Source organism: Microplitis mediator, chromosome 6 (assembly GCF_029852145.1).
Source record: "Microplitis mediator isolate UGA2020A chromosome 6, iyMicMedi2.1, whole genome shotgun sequence".
Classification (NCBI taxonomy): Eukaryota; Metazoa; Arthropoda; class Insecta; order Hymenoptera; family Braconidae; genus Microplitis; species Microplitis mediator.
Genome location: NC_079974.1, coordinates 23,647,064 through 23,670,133, shown reverse-complemented (window position 1 = coordinate 23,670,133; position 23,070 = coordinate 23,647,064). Strand labels below are relative to the sequence as shown.

Sequence of the window (23,070 nt, the reverse complement as noted above, 5' to 3'; positions counted from 1 at the left end):
ACGTTCAGCTTACGTCTAATATTTCGACTCCGAGGAGGTCAAAAATTATTACAGCACAATTGAGTTATAAAAAAAAATGAATCGTAAAATTGCAAGCACGACAGCATTGAATATAATCTCAAGGACGAGCAGGAGGCTATCCAACCTCAGTAAACCAAGGATATTTGATTTTCCGGTTTAACAAATTTTCTTGCCGGTATTATTATTCATAGGGACAGCGCTATCATTATGAGCAAAAAAAAAAACGATAGGGATAATAAACAGATCCGCGTATTTTATAGGATTAATATTCATAAAACGTTTAATGCACCTTGCGGGCTATATAATATAAGTAAAGAGACTGCCGTCGAATGAAAACAGTGCTTCACAACATCCTAACTAATCAAAATGCATGCGATCAAATGATCTGTGTTATTAACATAGACCTTGCCCCACGATCACCCGTGTTATTCCACCCCGGTGGCAGGGGTCGCACCAACAAGCCCCTAGCCTTAAATTGTTCGTGATCACGCAGACTTTACCTCATCCTAATCCACCTCCTTCTTCACTTCTTCCATCTCCGCACTTTAAAGATCAGCTTTTATTTTTTTTATACTATTTATTATATTGTTCCATTAAAAAATATAATTTGAAAAACGTTGAACGCGTTATTGAATGATTTTTCAATTTGCCATAGATCCTCTGCAAGTTAATTGAATGCCTCCAGAGAGATGTTTAATTTTTTTTCTCAGTCAACTTTAATGTCAAAAAAATAAAATATTAAATATCTGTGCACTCTATCACGAATTTGCTTTTGGCGTTTTGTATTACAGACAACAACAAGAAAATAAAAAAATCTATTTGCTTTGTAAAAATAATAAATAAATAAATAAATAAATTTATCGAGGATATGAAAACCAATGAGAGGAGGTTTGTAAATTTTTCCACACTGTTGGTATCATCGCATCTACACACCCATAAAATACACCCGATTTATAAATCGAAAGCGTATTCCCAGCCGTAATATTTGATAAATTTTATCTCTGAATAAATATTTTTTTCCAAAGTGATTCGAACAGTAGTAACGAAAAAAAATAAAAATAAACAAACAAATAAATAATTTTGCTGTGATATTATTGACCCTCTGGCTACAATAACTTTTTTTTCCGGCAATTGTTAATTCAATGGTGTACTAATAATTCGAATTTACGAATTATTCATACACAGAAAATAAGGATCTGGGTGTAAAATATTTTTACTTGCCCCCAGTAACTTTTTGCACTATAAATTGAAAAAAAAAATTTTCTTGGAGATCTTAAATATGAACAAACAACCCGGGTCAAAAATAAAACTTGATTTAGATTTGGTTTACCAAGTCGAAATTTTGAGCCGTTTTTCACAAGACAAACTTGACTTTTTTTACGGAGGTATGAAATACGTTGAGTTTTTCCATTGGTTTAGACTTAACTGGCTTACTTGGTCACGATTTAAAATGAAAAAGTTTAAATCAAGTCGAAATTGACTTGGTTTAGACTTCCCGTGTAAAAAAAATTCGTTCCAAAAAGATTCCAAAAAAGTTCCGCACGTGGAACTTCTAAACATGAGACAGATTAGAACTTCAAATAGAACTTTTTTGGAACGTTAGTAATTTTGATGGTAAAAAAAAAGTTTTTATGAGCAAATTTAGAGTCAAAAAAGGACGTTCTTGGAATTTTTTATGGATGTTAATTTTTGTTGTATGAAAAATTCAAAAGTAGTGATTTTTGAACTATTTTGTCATGTTTTTGGAACGTCTTTAGTCTCTAAAAGATGCAAAAGTAGTGATTTTGGAATGTTTCGGAATGCCTTTTTTAGTCCATAAAAAAGTCAAAAGTGGTGATTCTTGAACTTCTTTGGAATGTCTGTATAAAATTCTAAAAAAGTTCCAAGAACATCCTTTTTTGACTCTAAATTTGCTCATACAAACTTTTTTTTACCATCAAAATTACTAACGTTCCAAAAAAGTTCCATTCGAAGTTCTAATCTGTCTCATGTTTAGAAGTTCCACATGCAGAACATTTTTGGAACCTTTTCGGAACGAATTTTTTTTACACGGGTTATTCGACTCAAATTATAAGTCGAAAAAGTCAGAACTAAGGTGAAATAATTTTTATATATTAAGGCAAAAGTGAGACGAATAAATGACTTTTTTTGACTTGGTTTAGAAAGTCAAAATTAATGTGAATGACTATCGTGCTCAAAGTAAAGACGAATAAGTTGAAACTAAGATGAAAAAAGTTCAAAAAGTTTAAAAAAATTAAATTTAAGTCGAAAAAGTCGAGATCTTATAAAAAAATCGTCGGCAAATCGATAACTTCAAAAGAAAATAAGGCGAAGCGAGCCTGAATCAAGTTTTGTTTTTGACCCGAAGATCTCATTAAATCTGAATTGTTTTTCCGGGTAAAAATGGTGTAACTAAAAAAAAATACTCACCAAAACGTAAACAGCAAAAGGCATAACCACAACCGCGACAAGTAAATCGGCGAGAGCTAGACTAACAATGAAGTAATTGGTAACAGTTTGCAAGGTTCGTTCTCTGAAGACCGCGAGTATGACGAGGACATTGCCAAACAATGTTAAACAAGGTACGATAACGAGAATTAGAGCCCACCAATTATTAACATCGGACTTTTCATCTTCATTGACACTGCACTCACCACCGACCGAGACAACACCGTTGCCGCTGGTTGTTTGATTGATAGACACACAACTGGCGTTTACTGTGCCAGTCAGATTCAGACCACCAATCACACCACCGTCGTAGTACCCACTCAAGTTCGCAAACGCACTGTAATTGAGCCTGTTTATGTAGTCATTGAGATCGTTGAATACGAAGAGATCCGATATTGACGTATAGTTGTCCGCTATCGAGCTACTTAAATTACTACCAGCTCCAATACCACTCCCGACTCCACCAGCTCCGATATTTATCGTAGTATTGCTGGCAGTCGAGCTGATTATTGTTGAATCATTGCTCCAACCGAACTCGATTCCTCCTAATCCGGTTCCTTCTCCGTCGACTTGATTGCCGCGGAAATCGGCTAGCGTTGTTATCACTTTTGTTGACGCAGTCCCCACCAGCGTTGCTGATGCGTCAATCGAAAAGTTTAGGTGCTCGTAAGATGAATTCCCCCCATCGGTAATGGAATAACTGCTGGCTAAACGCGTTCCCATATCTTCTTTAATGATTTATTGTTTGCAATTTTTGTTTGTTTGTTTGTTTGCTTATTTCTTCAGTATATTCGTAGCCTAGAAATAGGGGGAAATTCAATTCGTCCTGATAAATTGCGATCACGAAATCTTGGACTGCTTGGCCCACAGTTTTCCGTTTTTGCTCTTCATTTTTATCCAATTTAGCTGTTAGCTTTGTTTCCGGTATTCTGGCGACTGGTATCGAGCTGGCAAGTGTCGTCTACTGAGGGTATCTGTAACTAAAGAGAGGACATCTATCAGCTACCATAGAAATTCAATAAAAAATTTTTTATTTTTTAGGGATGATTAATTTAATAGAATCTGACGAGATTTAATCTTTATTCGAAGACAATGAAACTGATTAAGATCTATATTTGTCCGGCGAAAATAAACAGGCCGATAACTGGGTCGGCCTATTTTCGGTTTTTTTAGGCCTAATCATCAGCCATTTTTCTATTCACTGTTTTCTAGTGAAAAGTGTGTCACTACTCAAATAGTGATATATTTTTCACCAGCAATAAGTGACTATTCACTGCCAAATAGTGATTGCCACGTGATTTTCACTAATTCGTTTTTAGAGAGTAGTTTTGAGCCTTGTGTTCACTACCTGGGTACACGGAAAGAAAATTATGGCAGTGGTTCCCATAATTTAGTGAAATTTTTTCCTATACCATCATAGGAATTACGACCATAAATTATGGGAGCGGTTCCTATAATTATAGGAATGTTTCCCATAATTATAGGAATAGTTCCTATAATTATGGGAATGATACCCATAACACTATAGGAATGTTTCCCATAATTATAGGAATAGTTCCTATAATTATGGGAATGACACCCATAACACTATAGGAACGGTTCCTATAATAATAGGAATGGTTCCTATAATTTATAGGAATACTTTCTATAATATTATGGGAATCATTCCTATAATTTATAGGAATGGTTCCTATAATTTATAGGAACCATTTCCATAATATTATGGGAATGGTTCCCATATTATCATGAAAAAATTAATTTAAAGAAGTGTGGTAATCACTTCTACAATACACAGAAATATTATTAAACATAAAAACAAAAATTCAAACATTGAAAAAAAAAATCGTATTTGGCAAAAAAACATTAAAATTTTTAACAAGAATTTTTTGTCAGCACAAAACATTCAAGAAAATTCAAATTTTGGGAAATTTCTACACTATTGTGCAAAAAAAAAATTTTATGATATTATAGGGATGGTTCCCATAACATTATGGGAATAGTTCCCATAATATTATAGGAATAGTTCCTATACCAATATGGGAACCATTCCCATAATAGTATGGGAATGATTCCCATACCATTATGGGAATGGTTCCAATAATGATATGGGAATGGTACCCATAATATTATGGGAACCATTCCCATAATGGTATGGTAACCATTCCCATAATGGTATGGGAACTATTCTCATAATGGTATGGGAACTATTCTCATAATGGTATGGGAACTATTCTCATACTGTTATGGGGATGGTTCCCATAATATATGGGAACCATCCCTATAGTAGTATAGGTACTATTCCCATACCATAATGGGAACCATTCCCATAATGCATAGCAAAACTTCCCATAATTTTCTTTCCGTGTACCGACTTTTCGGGCGAGAAGAAATTTTAATATTATTTTGGCTTAAAATTTTTTCACCCGGAGACGTATGAGGATTAAATGTTTTTTTTCCAAATGCGCACGCATTAAAGTGTTTTTGTTTGTTATCGTGACTGTTGTCTTATCGTGAGTTTCGGCTCTCGAAAAGTACTCTCTTGAGAAAAAATATTATTTATACAATCTACTCTACTTTTCATATATTTATATTTTATATATACTCCTTAGGCAACTCAATACCGTTACCATATTTTTTTCCTGATACATTTTCCACTATATATATTTATATGTACACACTGAGATACGCAGAAACATTATTTACTTATTATGGAATTGAAATATTATTTTTTATTCGCGACTAAGTAAAGCCATATTACAAGTAACATGCATATTTATATTTATATTTTACTCACGAATATCTATCATATTTGCAATATATATATTTTTTTCTAAAATAATATGAATAGGACATTACTTTACTAGGAAGATAGAAAAATATAAAAATTTGTTATAAACTTTTGCTTTACAAATGACAGACACATATATGTATATATATATATATATATATTTATGTTACGACATCTTTCTATCTCATTTGGATTTTTTATATTCCATGCAGAACGAAAAATTTTCCCAGAGACCCAACAAACCGTTTTCAACAAATGAAATTCAATTCAAAGGTATACATTTTACTGGCTACATATATATACATATATCTATATGTATGTCTACATATATATAGAGAGAGATGCTGAAACACGCTGACAGAATTTTAATAACGCTCAAGTGTAAATAAAATTTATTTCGAGGTGACAGATAAAATAATAGTGGAAACAGAAAATAATAATAATTAAATAATTAATAAAAATAGTATTAAGTGAATTAGATGAAATGCGATTGATTGAAGGTCTGTTAAAGTGGTAAGTGAAATTTTAGTTGGACTTTTTATGCATTATACGGCGATAAGTAAAAATAATAATAAAAAAGTGAGAGGGGTTTTATATTTTTTATTCACCCCTTTGATGTACTTTCAGCTGATGCTACCGCCCGTGTGATATTACGCTCCTTTGATAACAGAGACCCACCAGACCAGGTATTTCAGTAGAACGACATTCTTTCGTTCCGAGAATCCCGACTAGTGTCTTTTTCCCTTCGGTACTTCACTCGCTCATTCACTCACTCGCTCTATGACGAAACCAACTCACCCGACCCTCGCGCCGAATTTATCCCAAATTAATTTTTATTCTTGTAATTAAATAACAAACTACACTTTCTTCGAAGTATTACACGCTAGCAAATTACGATAGTCTAGTATGTAAGCGAAATACCTGAATATAAATTTTTTATTACCGAAAATTAATGACGCGTTCAATTTCATAAAAATTTTGTTTCTTCTGAAAAAGTCTTATCGAAAGGTGGCCGACAAATGGTCTTAATACTGAAAATAAGGTCGAAATTTGGCCGATAATTAGGCCTAAGATTGACCGATAACTTGAAATTTTTCTGTTCTGTCTTGAAATGCTTGAAATTTTTGTAAGTTCTATAATTTCATTTAAAAAAAAAATATTATGGCCGAAATTAGGCCGACTTGAATTATCAGCAAATTTTCGCTATGTTCATTAATAATAATAAAATTTCAGCATATTTTCGACCTTTTTCAACAAAATTTCGGTCTTTCTGGATAAATGGTTCGACTTCGGCCAGATTTAGTCTTTTCGAAGTATTTCCAGCCAGACATTTTTACCCGGGTCTAATTTTGACACTAGTAACTGAAGATTCACCTGCTTAGCCGCGACATTGGTGATTAAGTCTTAGAACTTTTCTTAGTATTTAATAGTAATAATAATAATTTTTATTAAAAATGATTATTTAAAACTTAATACCGTAGTAATTAAATAAATTAACCGGAAAAAGTTTTAATTATCAAGAATAATAATTAAATAAATTACGCGGGTAATTATCATAAAAGTAAATGTTAAAAATTACAAGCGATAAAATTTAAATTTAAAATGAAAATAAAAACAAGGAAATAATACTATTGTATCTTTCAGCACATTTGATTGCGTATATAACTTAAATCTCATCACATAAAACATTTACAACCTCAATTTGTTTCAGATATCACTGGCGATACACCAAAAAGCCATAATATTGTCCTTATTATTCTGTTCTTAATGTACATTTTTTACGGCCTAACAAAATTTTCTCACTTCTAGATATAAAAATAAAAATTGCCATCTGGCAATACTCGTAATGAAAAATTGATTTTATATTTTGCTATAAAAATAAAATCAATTTTTAAAAAAAAGTTTCACATTCGCCATTAAAATTTAATTTATGTAACCATTAAGTGAATTTATTATTTATAAGGATCATTAATATTAATAGAGCTTTCAAAATCTAAATTTAATTATTAGGGGAGGGGGGGGCAAAACGGGGTACCTAAGGAAATACTAAGTTTTCGAGGACTAAAATACGCTAAATCTTTTTGTTTTTAGTGATATTCGAGGTAAATAGACAAAATTTTTAGCTGCCGTTAAAAAATAAAATTTTTATTTTTGGCGGGCAAAACGGGGTACCCTTAAAAAAAGTTGAAAAAAAAAAATTTCTGAAAATTGATCAAATTTTATTACTTGAATCTTTTATATGTAATATACACGGAAAAAAATAAATAGAACTGGCTACCATGTCAGATAGTAGTCAGTGCCATCTGTAGAAAAAAAAATAGAGATAGCAGTGGGTCCTATCTACGTAGTACTGGCTACTCTCTACATTGTTCTCAGCGCTATGTCAGATGTTGCTCACTACTATCCTACATAGTACACTCTTACATATTGCTCAGTTCTATGTACATAGCAGCCAGTCGTATGTCAGATAGCATTGGTTACTTTTTAAACATATTACCCACTGCTATCTGCAGATAGCGCCTGCGTCTATGTCAAGATATTGCTGGTTACTGTGTAACATAGTAGAGAGTTCTATGTAAGATAGCAATGAGTACTATCTGAGATTTTTTTTCCGTAAGGACTTAAATAATTTTTTTTAGGGATGGCGCTAGTATTTATTATTGACAACGAACAAATAAAATTATTATCAAAACTAAATTAATTATGACTTATTCAACTACGTTTACGTATTTAAATATATAATTATTAATTATATATGATATTGTTTTTTATTTGTTTATATTTATTTATGTTACGTATTAAAAAATATAATTACATCATATGAGTTCGTTAATTGCTGAATACTTAAATTTTAAATTTTATTTTATAAAATAAGTTTTTTTCATTCATGATAATAAATTTATTATAACAACAATTATTATACAATTACAATTATTAATTATAATTAATAAACACTTGAATTTTGAATTTTATTTTATAAATTAAGGTTTTTTAATTTACGGTAGTAAATTTATAATAATAATAATTATTATTATAATTTATTTATTATTATAATTATTATAATAATTAATAATTATATATTTAAATACGTAAACGTAGTTGAATAAGTCATAATTAATTTAGTTTTGATAATAATTTTATTTGTTCGTTGTCAATAATAAATACCAGCGCCATCCCTAAAAAAAATTATTCAAGTCCTTACGGAAAAAAAATCTCAGATAGTACTCATTGCTATCTTACATAGAACTCTCTACTATGTTACACAGTAACCAGCAATATCTTGACATAGACGCAGGCGCTATCTGCAGATAGCAGTGGGTAATATGTTTAAAAAGTAACCAATGCTATCTGACATACGACTGGCTGCTATGTACATAGAACTGAGCAATATGTAAGAGTGTACTATGTAGGATAGTAGTGAGCAACATCTGACATAGCGCTGAGAACAATGTAGAGAGTAGCCAGTACTACGTAGATAGGACCCACTGCTATCTCTATTTTTTTTTTCTACAGATGGCACTGACTACTATCTGACATGGTAGCCAGTTCTATTTATTTTTTTCCGTGTACATAAAGAAAAATTACATTTCACATCATTGGTGGACACGAAGGCAAAACAAAAATTTTTGTGGGGCAGAGAGGCCTCCCTCCAAAAAATGATATTTTTTTTTTTTTTTATTTTTTAATTGTTTTCATTATTAAGAATGTATTTCTTTCTCTTGACAACTATTTTTGGTTTTATAATACTCAAGAAAAATTTTTTTAAGTGTAATAAATCGGTTTTCCCTCGATTAGCTTAATTACTAATTGCTATTTAATGAAAAAAAACAATTCTGTATTTCTTATTTGGCATTATTTTGAACCCAAAAAACGTGTTTTTTGATTTTTTAGATTGCAGATTATTTTGCATTATTTAAAATATTTTATCAATAAAAAAATAAAATATTATTTTCAAATATTTTTAGTGGCCAAATTTGCCCCAGCTATAACAAATCAGCCGAAAAATGGATTAATGTATTATATTTTTTTCAATTTGACGATAAAAATATGAAAGAATCATTTTTTAAAAATTTTCGGCTGGTCCATTTTGCCCTAGGTGTTATGGGTAAGGCTAAAAATGCGGAAATATATCAAATTTCTTTTAATTTAACGATAAAAATTTGAAAGAATCATTTTTTCAGGATTTTCGGCTGGTCCATTTTGCCCCAGGTGTCATGCGTAGGGCTAAAAGTGCGCAAATATATCGGATTTATACTAATTAGACGAAAAAAAAAAATTTTTTTTTTTCATAAAATTTTGAGGGTACCCCGTTTTGCCCACCCTACCCCGTTTTGCCCCCCCTTCCCCTAATAATAAATTGGTATTAATATATTAATTAAAATTATGTTAATTAATATTTCAAGTACACATGTGGAGTCCTAATTGATGATTGTAATTACTTTTAATTAATTAAAATTTTTTTATGACAGTAATTTTTAACGTGGGTTAGAAAGTTATTTTTTAAATTCACGTGTCAAAGAACTGTTTGAAAAAAAAAAAAATTTAATAACGAGTACTTGCAAGAGTATTGTAAAGACAAAAGTGTCTGAAGAAAAGCATGGCTGGTTATTATTCAAGGGAAATTTTCAAATTTATTCATTAAAAAAAAAAAAAATACAGTAATTATTTAATAATAAAATATGAAATGTTTAATTTACTAGAAGTTAGATAATTTAATTTTTTTTATTTATTATTAAGAACCTTCTGTCTCATTGTTCTGCTAAGAGCTTTTTTATTATTTTCTTGAGTAAACAGAAAGATTCTAATCATATTAATACAGTCGTTGAAAATAAAATAAAAAATTTATTAAATCTCAAGGAGTTGGGTTTATTAAAATTTAAATTGTATTTTTATTTATTTAGATCTTGAAAATGGCGAATTAAGTTGATGAAAAATAATAATAATGTGGGATTATTTTTTATTGAAATTTGAAGGACGTATTTTATCGGAGATGAAAAAAATAATCTAAATCTGATCTGATTTGATGAACGTAGATCTACTGAGATCCGGGTAGATCTGAGATGATCTAAATTTGAAAAAAAATTTTTACCCGGTTTCAAAATTTGTTTGAAATCAAAATTTCGAATTTTGATAATTTAATTTGACTCTTTTTAGCTGATCTAGATAGATCTAGACAATATACAATTTTAGATCTATTAAGATCTAGTAGATCTCTTTGAAACAGAAGTTTAGATAAAATTCAAGAGGCAATGAAATTTGTTTAAAATCAAAATTTTGAATTTTGACAATTTAAATTGACTTTTTTTTGCTGATCTAGATAGATCTAGACAATATACAAAATTAAATCTACTAAGATCTAGTAGATCTCTTTGAAACAGAAATTTAGATAAAATTCAAGAGGCAGCGAAATTTGTTTAAAATAAAAATTTTGAATTTTGACAATTTAATTTGACGTTTTTTTAGCTGATCTAGATAGATCTAGACAATATACAAAATTAAATCTACTAAGATCTAGTAGATCTCTTTGAAACAGAAATTTAGATAAAATTCAAGAGGCAACGAAATTTGTTTAAAATCAAAATTTTGAATTTTGATAATTTAATTTGACGTTTTTTTAGCTGATCTAGATAGATCTAGACAATATAAATTTTAGATCTACTAAGATCTAGTAGATCTCTTTGAAACAGAAATTTAGATAAAATTCAAGAGGCAACGAAATTTGTTTAAAATCAAAATTTCGAATTTCGACAATTTAATTTGACTTTTTTTTAGCTGATCTAGATAGATCTAGACAATATACAAAATTAAATCTACTAAGATCTAGTAGATCGCTTTGAAATAGACATTTAGATCAAATTCAAGAGGCAGCGAAATTTGTTTAAAATCAAAATTTCGAACTTCGACAATTTAATTTGACTTTTTTTAGCTAATCTAGATAGATCTAGACAATACACAATTTTAGATCTACTAATATCTAGTAGATCTCTTTGAATCTGAAATTTAAAAAAAAATTCAAAAAGCTTCGAAATTTGTTTAAAATCAAAATTTTGAATTTTCACTATTTGGTAACTTGGCTTTTATAAATTTCGATCTAGATCTACAAAGATCTACACAATGACCGAAATTAGGTCTACGTAAATAAAAATTTATTTCCCTGCAAGTTCTGTGGATTTGAATGACTTTTAAATAACAATACTTTGAGTGTTTATTTCATGTAATAATTAACATAAAAATGTCAAAGTCACCGCGGAATCGGTATCACGAAAATGTAAATAACTGAATCCACGATAAGATCAAGATATTTAAAATGAGTATTAGGGTCTTGTCAGCGAGTGTGCTTCGTGTGTTTAACAACACGCTATATAATGATACATAACACTGCAATAGTGTTATGTGTGCCGTAGCCTTAGTATTAAACCAGGAGAAGAGAGGGCGAGAGAGCGAGAGGGAGTTAAATTTGAATCAATAAAGTCACTCGAGTGAGGATAATTAACGACTAAGTGACTCGAACTCGACTCCATCGTCTCATTTCACGAGATTATTATTTTTTCCATCTTTGATACTCTACCTCGCACTCGACTCAGTGCATCTACATCTCCATCTATATATTCATATTTCAAAAATAATAATAAATACGTAGATAAAATATTTAAAAACCGTGGACACGGTAGTTGAGCAATTTAGTGATTGCGGACTTTCAATATCGGCTCGATGGGAAAAATTAATTTTCGATAACTTTTTAATGTATTCCCGCGAACCAGAAGCGGCTAAAAAATATTATTCATTTTAACTCTCACTGACGTCTTAAAAATTAAATTTCTTTTCTTTTATTTTTTTTTTTTACAGATTGAGCTCTGATGGAGTTAAGCCGCGAGTCATTTTACAATTCAAATATCTCGCTGAGAATTTACGATTTTATTCTTTATAAATCATCATTTAAATTCGTCAAAAAAAAAAAAATATTTATAAATGGTCCTCACTACTTTTTTTTACGTACGACTCTACGGTAAAATTCAAATATTTTGAATTTAAAAAAAAAATATAGGAAACAATTTTCGTGTAGTTTTGAAAAATAGCTGATGATAAATTATCGTGTCAGCAAAAATAAAAAATTTGAGTGAATAATAATTACCGGTAGTGTTGACTTGATAGATTCAGCTTCCTCTTAAGTAACTCGCGTAACCACAAAAGTTATATTTTGAATGACTTATATAAAATATTATAATCAGCAACTCGGATAAAGAGAATGTAGAGCAAGTGATTAATATCCGTGGCGATGATCTGACGACGAGTCACACTAGGGTGACGCCTATAAACCAGTAACTTGTTACATCTCTCAGAGCTTGCGTCGTCTCTTCTTTTTTTTACGTCTCGTCATAAAATTTCAATAGGGCTCGAGGCGTCGTCACCCATCGCACTGCATCTCAATCTCCATATAACTACCCCTTACACCAAAAATATTTTCCTAATCATCATATTTTCATATATCGAAAACCAAATACCTGCGCTTCAAATTTTAATTTTTATCACTCACAGCATAATTTAACGTCTTATCGATCACCAAATAGTTGATAAATAAATTCCCCACCTTAAGAGAAAAATTTTTACTTTTTTTTCCTATTAGACACTTGACTTTTATAACCCCAGTCACTTAGTCACTTAAAATAAGATGATAATTTTTAGTGTGCAGTCGCATAAGTGAGCAGATCAACTGCTATCATTAAATCCGATAGAGCCTCTTGAATGTTTCTTGGAGATTTGCCTGGAGCAGCTATCAACTTCGATTGACCTTAATCGACAATCTTTCGTACTACTGCTTCTTCTTATTCATTTTACTTTTATTCTTTTCCTTTATCTCAGCCTCTATCTCTCTCTCAATCTTGTTTTTCGCTCCAAGGCATTCAACTTCAATCACAAATAAAAAATAAATAAATTGCACTACTTTAGTTTCGAATCAAAAACTTTTTCAAAAAAAAAAAAAAATATTTATTTGGAAATAATGAAAGCAGTCAATGGCGGTTAGTAAATTTGTAAGTGATAATGAACGAGGTTCGAATGCTGTTTGAGTCTCGTGGTACTCATGTTCAACAATTTAAGTGTAACAGCGTGCGGCGATGAACGTGTACGGCTCGCGACTGGCTGTCTGGTGTGTGCTACAGCAGATCCGCCGACCAGGCCTCGAACGCCGACGTGCGAGGGGATGTTCGGCGCCGTTTCAACCCCTCGCAGAACCTCTATACCAATCCTGTATTATTCTATCCCTACTACTACCTATCCCATCACTATTCTCATCACTATACTCTTACTATCGTCCCTCTTAATGTTTTTGTCATTATTATTATTTTATTTTTTTTTTTTGCTCTTCTGGCTAAATTATTTATTTCATATTAAATCTCTTTTTTCGAGTAATTAGGCGATGATACTTTGATTTATTACTTTGATACATTTATAAAGGGGCTGAAAATAATGATGTACTTGTAAATTACTCGTGTCGAATCGAATATTAATATTTGATTGAAATTTGAATTTTTTAGTTTTATAAATATTCGTAAATTTAATAGGGGAGGGTGGGGCAGAGCGGCCCCCCTGAAATTTTGACCAAAAAAAAAATTTTTTTTTTTTCGACTAATTACTATAAATCCGATATGTTTGCGCATTTTTACCCCAACGCATGACATTTGGGGCAAAATGGACAAGCCCAAAATTTTGAAAAAGTGATTTTTTCATATTTTTATCGTCAAATTAAAAAAAAATTATTATAATTCCACATTTCTAGCCCTACGCATAACACCTGGGGCAAAATGGACCAGCCGAAACATCCGAAAAAATTATTTTTTCATATTTTTCGGCCGTTTCTTTATGTAAGAGGCAAATTTGGTCACTAAAAATTTATAAAAATTAAATTTTTTTTTTAGTTGATAAATTTTTGAAATAAAGTAAAATTATAGAATTGATTTTTTTTTTTATTAAATAACAATTAGTAATTAAAGTAATCGAGAGTGAACGATTTTTTACGCTTTAAAAAATTTTTTTCGAGTAATATAAAACCAAAAATAGTTGTCAAGAGAAAGAAATACATTCTTAATGATGAAAACAATTTAAAAAAAAAAAAAACGAAAAAAAAAATTTTTTAATCACTTTTTGAAGGGGGGCCGCTCTGCCCCACAAAAAAAAAAAATTTTTTTCAGAATTTTGGCAAAATGTCCATAAATTTGTTCGAAATAGGACAAAAGTAAAGTGATCTTATGGTTGAAAGCCACAAAAAAAAATAATTGGCTTAGGGGAACGCTCTGCCCCACCCTCCCCTATTAAAAAAAATTTAATTACCGTAAAATTTTGCTTCCAATGAAATTATAAAATATGAATTCAAATAAATTTTAGATATAACAATTAAATTCAAATTTATATTTTTTCCCCTAAAAATTTTTTTAAAAAAAATAAATATAAAATTCATATGGAAGTACTTTGATATGACAGATTTACACACGAAAAAAATAAAATATAAAATACGGCTAGTAAATATTGAATTCCAGGTTGAATATTTTTTTTAAACATTTTTTAATAAACGTCAAAGACTGCGTGTTTGAATAATGAAAGATTAAAAAATAGTGTGTCACGTTTATTTAAATATATCAGTAAATATTTATATATGAATGGTTTTAAAAAATAAGCCGGTCGATTGAAAAAGTAATCGAGTGTCGAAGTAACATTTTCTCTGTACGAAAAAAATATAAATTGATATTTTTATATAACAAGGAAAAATAATTCACATATATATTTATTTATATTATTCAAGCTGACTCATAACCGTTATGGTCTCAAGTATGAGGGCTCAAGTTTGTTTACTGGAGTTGTTTTGTGAGTGTATATTTACTCAAGCCCCCGTGTTATTAATATGCTTGTGTGTGTGCGCGTAAGAGCTTTCTGGTAGAACTACCGTCACAGTCGTCATCGTCCTCGTCGTAGATATCCCTTGAGATATTTGGCAATAACTGATTGCTACTATTACACAAATGACCGGAAGCTATTATTCTCGGTCGTGGAACAACTTTAAGTTAAGTTCCTTTCATTTTACTCCCACGGCATCCAAATTTAACTCGTGTCTCAACTTTGTAAACTTTACATACCCATCTATACAGACATCATATACTTTTATATATATATATATATATATATATATATGTATAGATGGATATGGATATGAATACTTATCAATAGATAACCGACTGATTTATTAAGAGTTGTAATAAACTTGGCTATTAATTTCTAACTCCTAATTTCTTGAACAATCGGAGTAATCAAGAAAAAATCATAATTTTGTAAAAAACAAATTTGAAAATTTATACGAGGAGTATGCAAAAATTAATATCAATATTCGGTTCAAATAATTCGATTTTTTGAATCATTGATCAATTTTTAACTTTTTTAAGAAATTCAAAATTTCGACAAAGTATTTTTAATTTTTTTTTACACGGAAAGAAAATTATGGGAAGTTTTGCTATGCATTATGGGAATGGTTTCCATAATGGTATGGGAATAGTACCTATACTACTATAGGGATGGTTCCCATATATTATGGGAACCATTCCCATAATAGTATGAGAATAGTTCCCATACCATTATGGGAATGGTTCCCATATTGGTATAGGAACTATTCCTATAATATTATGGGAACTATTCCCATAATGTTATGGGAACCATCCCTATAATATCATAAAATTTTTTTTTTGCACAATAATGTAGAAATTTCCCAAAATTTGAATTGTCTTGAATGTTTTGTGCTGACAAAAAATTCTTGTTAAAAATTTTAATGTTTTTTTGCCAAATACGATTTTTTTTTTCAATGTTTGAATTTTTGTTTTTATGTTTAATAATATTTCTGTGTATTGTAGAAGTAATTACCACACTTTTTTAAAATAATTTTTTCATGATAATATGGGAACCATTCCCATAATATTATAGGAACCATTCCTATAATTATAGGAACCATTCCTATAGTGTTGTGGGTATCATTCCCATAATTATAGGAACTATTCCTATAATTGTGGGTATCATTCCCATAATTATAGGAACTATTCCTATAATTATGGGAAACATTCCTATAATTATAAGAACCGCTCCCATAATTTATGGTCGTTATTCCTATGATGGTATAGGAAAAAATTTCACAAAATTATGGGAACCGCTGCTATAATTTTCTTTCCGTGTAAACAATTCGCGAGCTGTGAATTTAAAAATTCATGTTAGAAACTCGATAATCAAAAATAATTGGAAAATTAACCGATAATTCGAATTATTGGATTTAACTCCAAGCCAATATTACATTGATTTGAATTCTATTCACACATACCTAATTTATATATGACTCCGCGATTAAACCCACAGAAAATAATTTTCAAAGCCACCAGGGAATCCATGTTGGATTTCTCTATGGATTTGTTTGATAAGGAAAAACAAAAATTAACCACCGTCATGGTCATTAATTAATTAAAAAAAAGAAAAAACCCCAAAAAAAAAAAAAAACAACATCATAATAGAATTCAAAACAACAACAATAACAATAGCATTAAGTTATTATCATTTACAAAAGTTTTGATCGTTTGAAAGCCGTTGGACTATACAACGAACACGAAACTCTACTAAACTGGTATTGGATTGCCAGAATATAAGATTTCACTTTAGATCCGCACGAAACATTCCCGGAATTTTATTTAGGTACAAAAAAGTAAAGCATAAAAAATTATCGTTTTTTTCTCATTACTGTTATTATTCGCTCGATCGATGCCGTCAGCCGGTTATAATAAATTTATTTAAACACAAGTGCACGGAGTTTTAAGTGTGACGTGACAGATTAAACATAGTAATGACGGCGTCAAACGTCATATTTAATAATGTTAATTATAAGCAATTTGTCGACACGTGGATCAGCGTGACAACTTTATTCGAGTTATTTGCGGGCGTAGAATCCCATTATTCTTGATTATTATCTATTAATATTGAGTGATAGCAAGAGTACCGTAGCAGTGATAGGATAGGATCGGTCTTGCGTTCCGTAAAATCACGCATCCGTTTAGATCAACGTCAGTTGATAAATGTTAAGTTAATGCAGTTGTATATCCTGTATGCTCGATCCTGAATGCTGGATATATTCAATCCTCAATGCGTCTATTCACATAGATTACATATTGAATTTGCTATCTCAACATTTTACTACCATTGATACTCTCTCAAAAGCCCGTGTACGATAGTATCTATCTCGCTAAACTAAAATTAAATCTCATGTGCTATTTATTCATTATTCCCTTCACGGAAAATCTGTTTTGTTAATTTTCATTCATTAAATATTAACAGTTTCGCCGTAATTGAGACGAATGGAAGATAAAATCTCTTTCTACATGCATCGAATCCTTTCACTCGCAAACTTCATGTTTAAATTATAAAATATTATCGTGATTAAACTCTTTACCAAATGAAAATAATTCATTTTTCGTGATCCGAGCGTTTGAGTGTTGAAATCATGTTCAAATTTTCCCGCGTCTTGTGTTCCCCCTCCAGCGCTCCAGAGCTCAAGGTCAGGCGAGTCGGAGTATAAAAGGAGGGATCGCAGCAGACCGAACTCATTTCTACTGCGACCACTGTCACATTCACATCGACGTGGCGTTTGTAACTCGGGCCTCAACAATTTAAACAAAGTGTTTACAAGTTTAGTAAACTTTACCGAACCCTTTCAAGAAATACCGCAAGTAATCTAAGTAATGTAAGTTCGTTTCAGCGAATACCGCGAAAGCGCTTACTTAAAAAGTTATTTAAAAATAAATTACAAATTAAATACAATCTATTTAAAAGTTAAACGTTTTAATAATCAAGTATTTGTTTTACTGACCGTGACAGCTGAGCATTTAATTTATACTTCAGGATAAATAAATAAACAAATAACGGATTATAACGCTCTGGAAATAGATAGTAATTACTTTGGCATGAAATAGCAATTATTTATCAAAACTTTAAAACTTTGACAATCATCAGCCTGGTTAGTCATTTATTTTCCGGCCGGCTAGAGCATAAAATATTCTGATATACATATATATGTGCTATATATACCAAAAGAATTCAATAACTTTTGATCATTATTTATACACGTCGTTAATAAAATGTTAGATTTAAATACTTACCTTGACACGGAAGTTAATTTTATAATGATAAACTCGGCGACTTTCTCAACTCTACATTACTCCTGAGATTCAACTTTCTTAGTAAAAAAAAAAATTTCATTAAGAGTTATCGCCCAGTCAGTGTGACGCGAATATTCACGATGTTCGTGATTGTTTGAGCTTTTGGCAGCATCACGATTGCCCGAGATTCGACACTTCTTCTTTCTTTTATTTTCTTTTCTATCTTACTTTCGCTTGGGTAAAAACTTTCGAAGGCCCGTTTCAGTCTTGTTTCCAAGTTGGGAAATTCATTGAAACTTTCGACGGTTAATTTCAGTGTCATGTCGACAACATTCAGACACTCTTTCTTTTTGTGTAATTATTGCACCTGCTCATTATTAACAGTTGCTTGTATATTTAAATTAAATATACTTATAACAATAATAATCGAAATATATAAGGAACATACTTGATTTAGTTCAAAAAAAATTTTTTCGCTTTCATAACTGCATTTTTTCGTGATTTTTAGTCATTTTTGTCGGTTTTTTGCAATTTACTCTAATTTTGGAGGCTTGACGAGCTAAATAATCTCCACATTCAGAATCAGCGCATCGAAATACACAAGAAACATACTTGATTTAGGTCGAAAAAAATGTTTTCGCTTCCATAACTGCATTTTTTCGTGATTTTGAGTGATTTTTGTCGGTTTTTTGCAATTTACTCTAATTTCGGAGGCTTGATGAGCTAAATAATCTCCATATTCAGATTCAGCGCATCGAAATACATAAAGAACATACTTGATTTAGGTCGAAAAAAATTTTTTCGTTTTCATAACTGCATTTTTTCGTGATTTTTAGTCATTTTTGTCGGTTTTTTGCAATTTACTCTAATTTTGGAAGCTTGACGAGCTAAATAATATCCATATTCAGATTCAGCGCATCGAAATACATAAAAAACATACTTGATTTAGGTCGAAAAAAATTTTTTCGTTTTCATAACTGCATTTTTTCGTGATTTTTAGTCATTTTTGTCGGTTTTTTGCAATTTACTCTAATTTTGGAGGCTTGAAGAGCTAAATAATATCCATATTCAGATTCAGCGCATCGAAATACATAAAGAACGTACTTGATTTAGGTCGAAAAAAAATTTTTCGCTTTCATAACTGCAGTTTTTCGTGATTTTTGACAGTTTTTTGAAATTTACTCAAAATTTTGGGGGTGTACGGGCCATACCGACCGCAAATTCGGATTCATCGCATCAAAATACATAACCCTCAGTACGTCTAGTCAAATATACAAACGTCTTTTTTTTGTGCGCCGGTATAATCATAAGATATTTTTTTAGCTGTGATCCGAATTTGACTTCTACTTAAATTACGTGTAATAAAAAAATGATGGCAGCTAAAATGGACGATAGATTTTTTGAAAACTTTGAACCCCCATAAAACCGGTGAAAATTATTATAAAATAAAAATTAAGTAATTCGTACTCATAACGGCCAGCTGCATTCAATTCAACGCTATTTTATGTTACTATCCGTACATAATTCACTAATACGCTCTTATAAATTCCGCTGTATCGATGTAATAATATCCGTTACATTAGAACTGGACGAATTTTTATCATACAATTGAACCATCATTCAAATTTCGAACCCATCGTTAATCATTTACATTTTGAATAAATCTGCCCTACCTGCACGGATTGTTAAATTCGTCAATTGATATATTTATCAGGCAATACTGTTACAAATACGCGAGTGGAATTTAAACATGGATATAATTTAATAGCGATGTAATAAAATATTCAAATAAATAATATATTTTTTCTCAGAGGAGTTTAAAGTGAAAAATAATAATCATAACTATTCGTGGCTTTGTGACATTAACTTGATAATTATAATAAGAGGGTAACTTAATAATTTTTTTTGTGTACGTGTGACCTACTTGCTTATGAATTAATATACATTCCATTTATATACTTATTCAAAATGAATTATTTATCGCTTAAATTATTTTTAAAAATCATTTTTCGGCAACAGAGATCACTCTACAATTGTGTTTTTTTTTTTTGCAGTCCATTTTGAGGCAGCGTAAATAGATTATCTTTTATGCACAAAAGTAATGATTATACGGATCCATGTAAATTAAATAATTCTAGCTTTAGCTTATTCGGGAATGAATGCGCAAGTATTTGTAAGGCTTCTTTAATCTAGACTTACATCACACGTAGCTGAGGATAGTCTAAGGGAGGGTTTAATCGTGGGGATGAAAGCTATAAAGGGTACATTAATACTCGCGACTCTTTCCCGTACTCAAAAATTCTTATTTTATTTTGCTTGCGTAAATTATTCTTTTTACTGCATAGAAAAAAAGGTTTTCTTTGCGCAAGAAATATTTTGCATTATGAGTTGAAGAAAAAAATTTTCTTAGGACTAGAAAATATTTCTTGACGCAAGAATTTTTTTTTGCGCCAAAAAAAGTTTTTTTTCTGTGGCAGATATAATTGATAATTTTTTTGTAAATCCAAAAAATAAAAATCAGCATATTAATTTAGTAATTAAGAGCGGTAATTTGTCGGGCACTCTAGTGGGCGTTCATACAAAAATAAACAAAGTGTGGGAGGTAAAAATCTGAATAAAGTTGTTTTCAATTGAATACGCTGGTGGTTCTCTTATGGCACTCATCTTACTTTGAAATCCACTTGCTGCGCATTTTGACGTTCCCGAGCAGGTAGGAGGACTGTTCATGAATATGCTAATTATTATTCTCACCCTCTCTATCTACCCCCCCCCTCTTTGCTAGTCGACGTTATGTATACGCTGTTATGCAATGCTAACAACAAAAAACGCTCTTTGTAAATACCGTAAAAGGGACAAACAAGTGGATCGAGGCACTGAGCGGTTTCTTTATGTATTTTATATCACACCCATTTATTTGTATCACGAAAAATTTATTTTATCTTCTCGCGTTATTTGCTATTTATTATTTTCGGGCGATATCAATTTCATTTTTAATTCAATTCGATAAATTGCTTTCTGTTTACTTTATTCATGAATTATTTACAGTATCGTCAGGCCACTTAAATATTTAGTTCGATAACAAATAATATCTATCAGTAATGTTATTATTACTATTATTATTATTATTATTATTATTATTATTATTATTATTATTATTATTATTATTATTATTATTATTATTATTATTATTATTATTATTATTATTATTATTATTATTATTATTATTATTATTATTATTATTATTATTATTATTATTATTATTATTATTATTATTATTATTATTATTATTATTATTATTATTATTATTATTATTATTATTATTATTATTATTATTATTATTATTATTATTATTATTATTATTATTATTATTATTATTATTATTATTATTATTATTATTATTATTATTATTATTATTATTATTATTATTATTATTATTATTATTATTATTATTATTATTATTATTATTATTATTATTATTATTATTATTATTATTATTATTATTATTATTATTATTATTATTATTATTATTATTATTATTATTATTATTATTATTATTATTATTATTATTATTATTATTATTATTATTAATATTATTATTATTATTATTATTATTATTATTATTATCATTATTATTATTATTATTATTATTATTATTATTATTATTATTATCATTATTATTATTATTATTATTATTATTATTATTATTATTATTATTATTATTATTATTATTATTATTATTATTATTATTATTATTATTATTATTATTATTATTATTATTATTATTATTATTATTATTATTATTATTATTATTATTATTATTATTATTATTATTATTATTATTATTATTATTATTATTATTATTATTATTATTATTATTATTATTATTATTATTATTATTATTATTATTATTATTATTATTATTATTATTATTATTATTATTATTATTATTATTATTATTATTATTATTATTATTATTATTATTATTATTATTATTATTATTATTATTATTATTATTATTATTATTATTATTATTATTATTATTATTATTATTATTATTATTATTATTATTATTATTATTATTATTATTATTATTATTATTATTATTATTATTATTATTATTATTATTATTATTATTATTATTATTATTATTATTATTATTATTATTATTATTATTATTATTATTATTATTATTATTATTATTATTATTATTATTATTATTATTATTATTATTATTATTATTATTATTATTATTATTATTATTATTATTATTATTATTATTATTATTATTATTATTATTATTATTATTATTATTATTATTATTATTATTATTATTATTATTATTATTATTATTATTATTATTATTATTATTATTATTATTATTATTATTATTATTATTATTATTATTATTATTATTATTATTATTATTATTATTATTATTATTATTATTATTATTATTATTATTATTATTATTATTATTATTATTATTATTATTATTATTATTATTATTATTATTATTATTATTATTATTATTATTATTATTATTATTATTATTATTATTATTATTATTATTATTATTATTATTATTATTATTATTATTATTATTATTATTATTATTATTATTATTATTATTATTATTATTAT

The 23,070-nt window shown here is 28.5% G+C and overlaps 2 protein-coding genes across 3 annotated transcripts in view; both read right to left on the bottom strand.

The window, feature by feature from the left end:
* The window catches only part of LOC130670349 (dopamine D2-like receptor), a 135,059-nt gene extending 121,668 nt beyond the window's left edge, over positions 1–13,391 (bottom strand). For both annotated transcript variants that reach the window (XM_057473721.1, XM_057473722.1), the window contains exons 1-2: positions 12,390–13,391; positions 2,452–3,449 (exon numbers count right to left, since the gene is read on the bottom strand). In XM_057473721.1, coding sequence (XP_057329704.1) covers positions 2,452–3,192 — 741 coding nt within the window. In that variant the 5' untranslated portion in view covers positions 3,193–3,449; positions 12,390–13,391. The remainder of the gene's footprint in view (positions 1–2,451; positions 3,450–12,389) is intronic.
* An 8,147-nt stretch (positions 13,392–21,538) lies between these two features.
* LOC130670253 (GATA zinc finger domain-containing protein 14-like) lies at positions 21,539–22,909 on the bottom strand (the record flags this gene model as incomplete). The annotated part of the gene is made up of 1 exon (XM_057473556.1): positions 21,539–22,909. A coding segment is annotated over one exon (1,371 nt), but the record flags the coding sequence as incomplete, so codon positions are not given.
* Between the last annotated feature and the right edge of the window lie 161 nt (positions 22,910–23,070).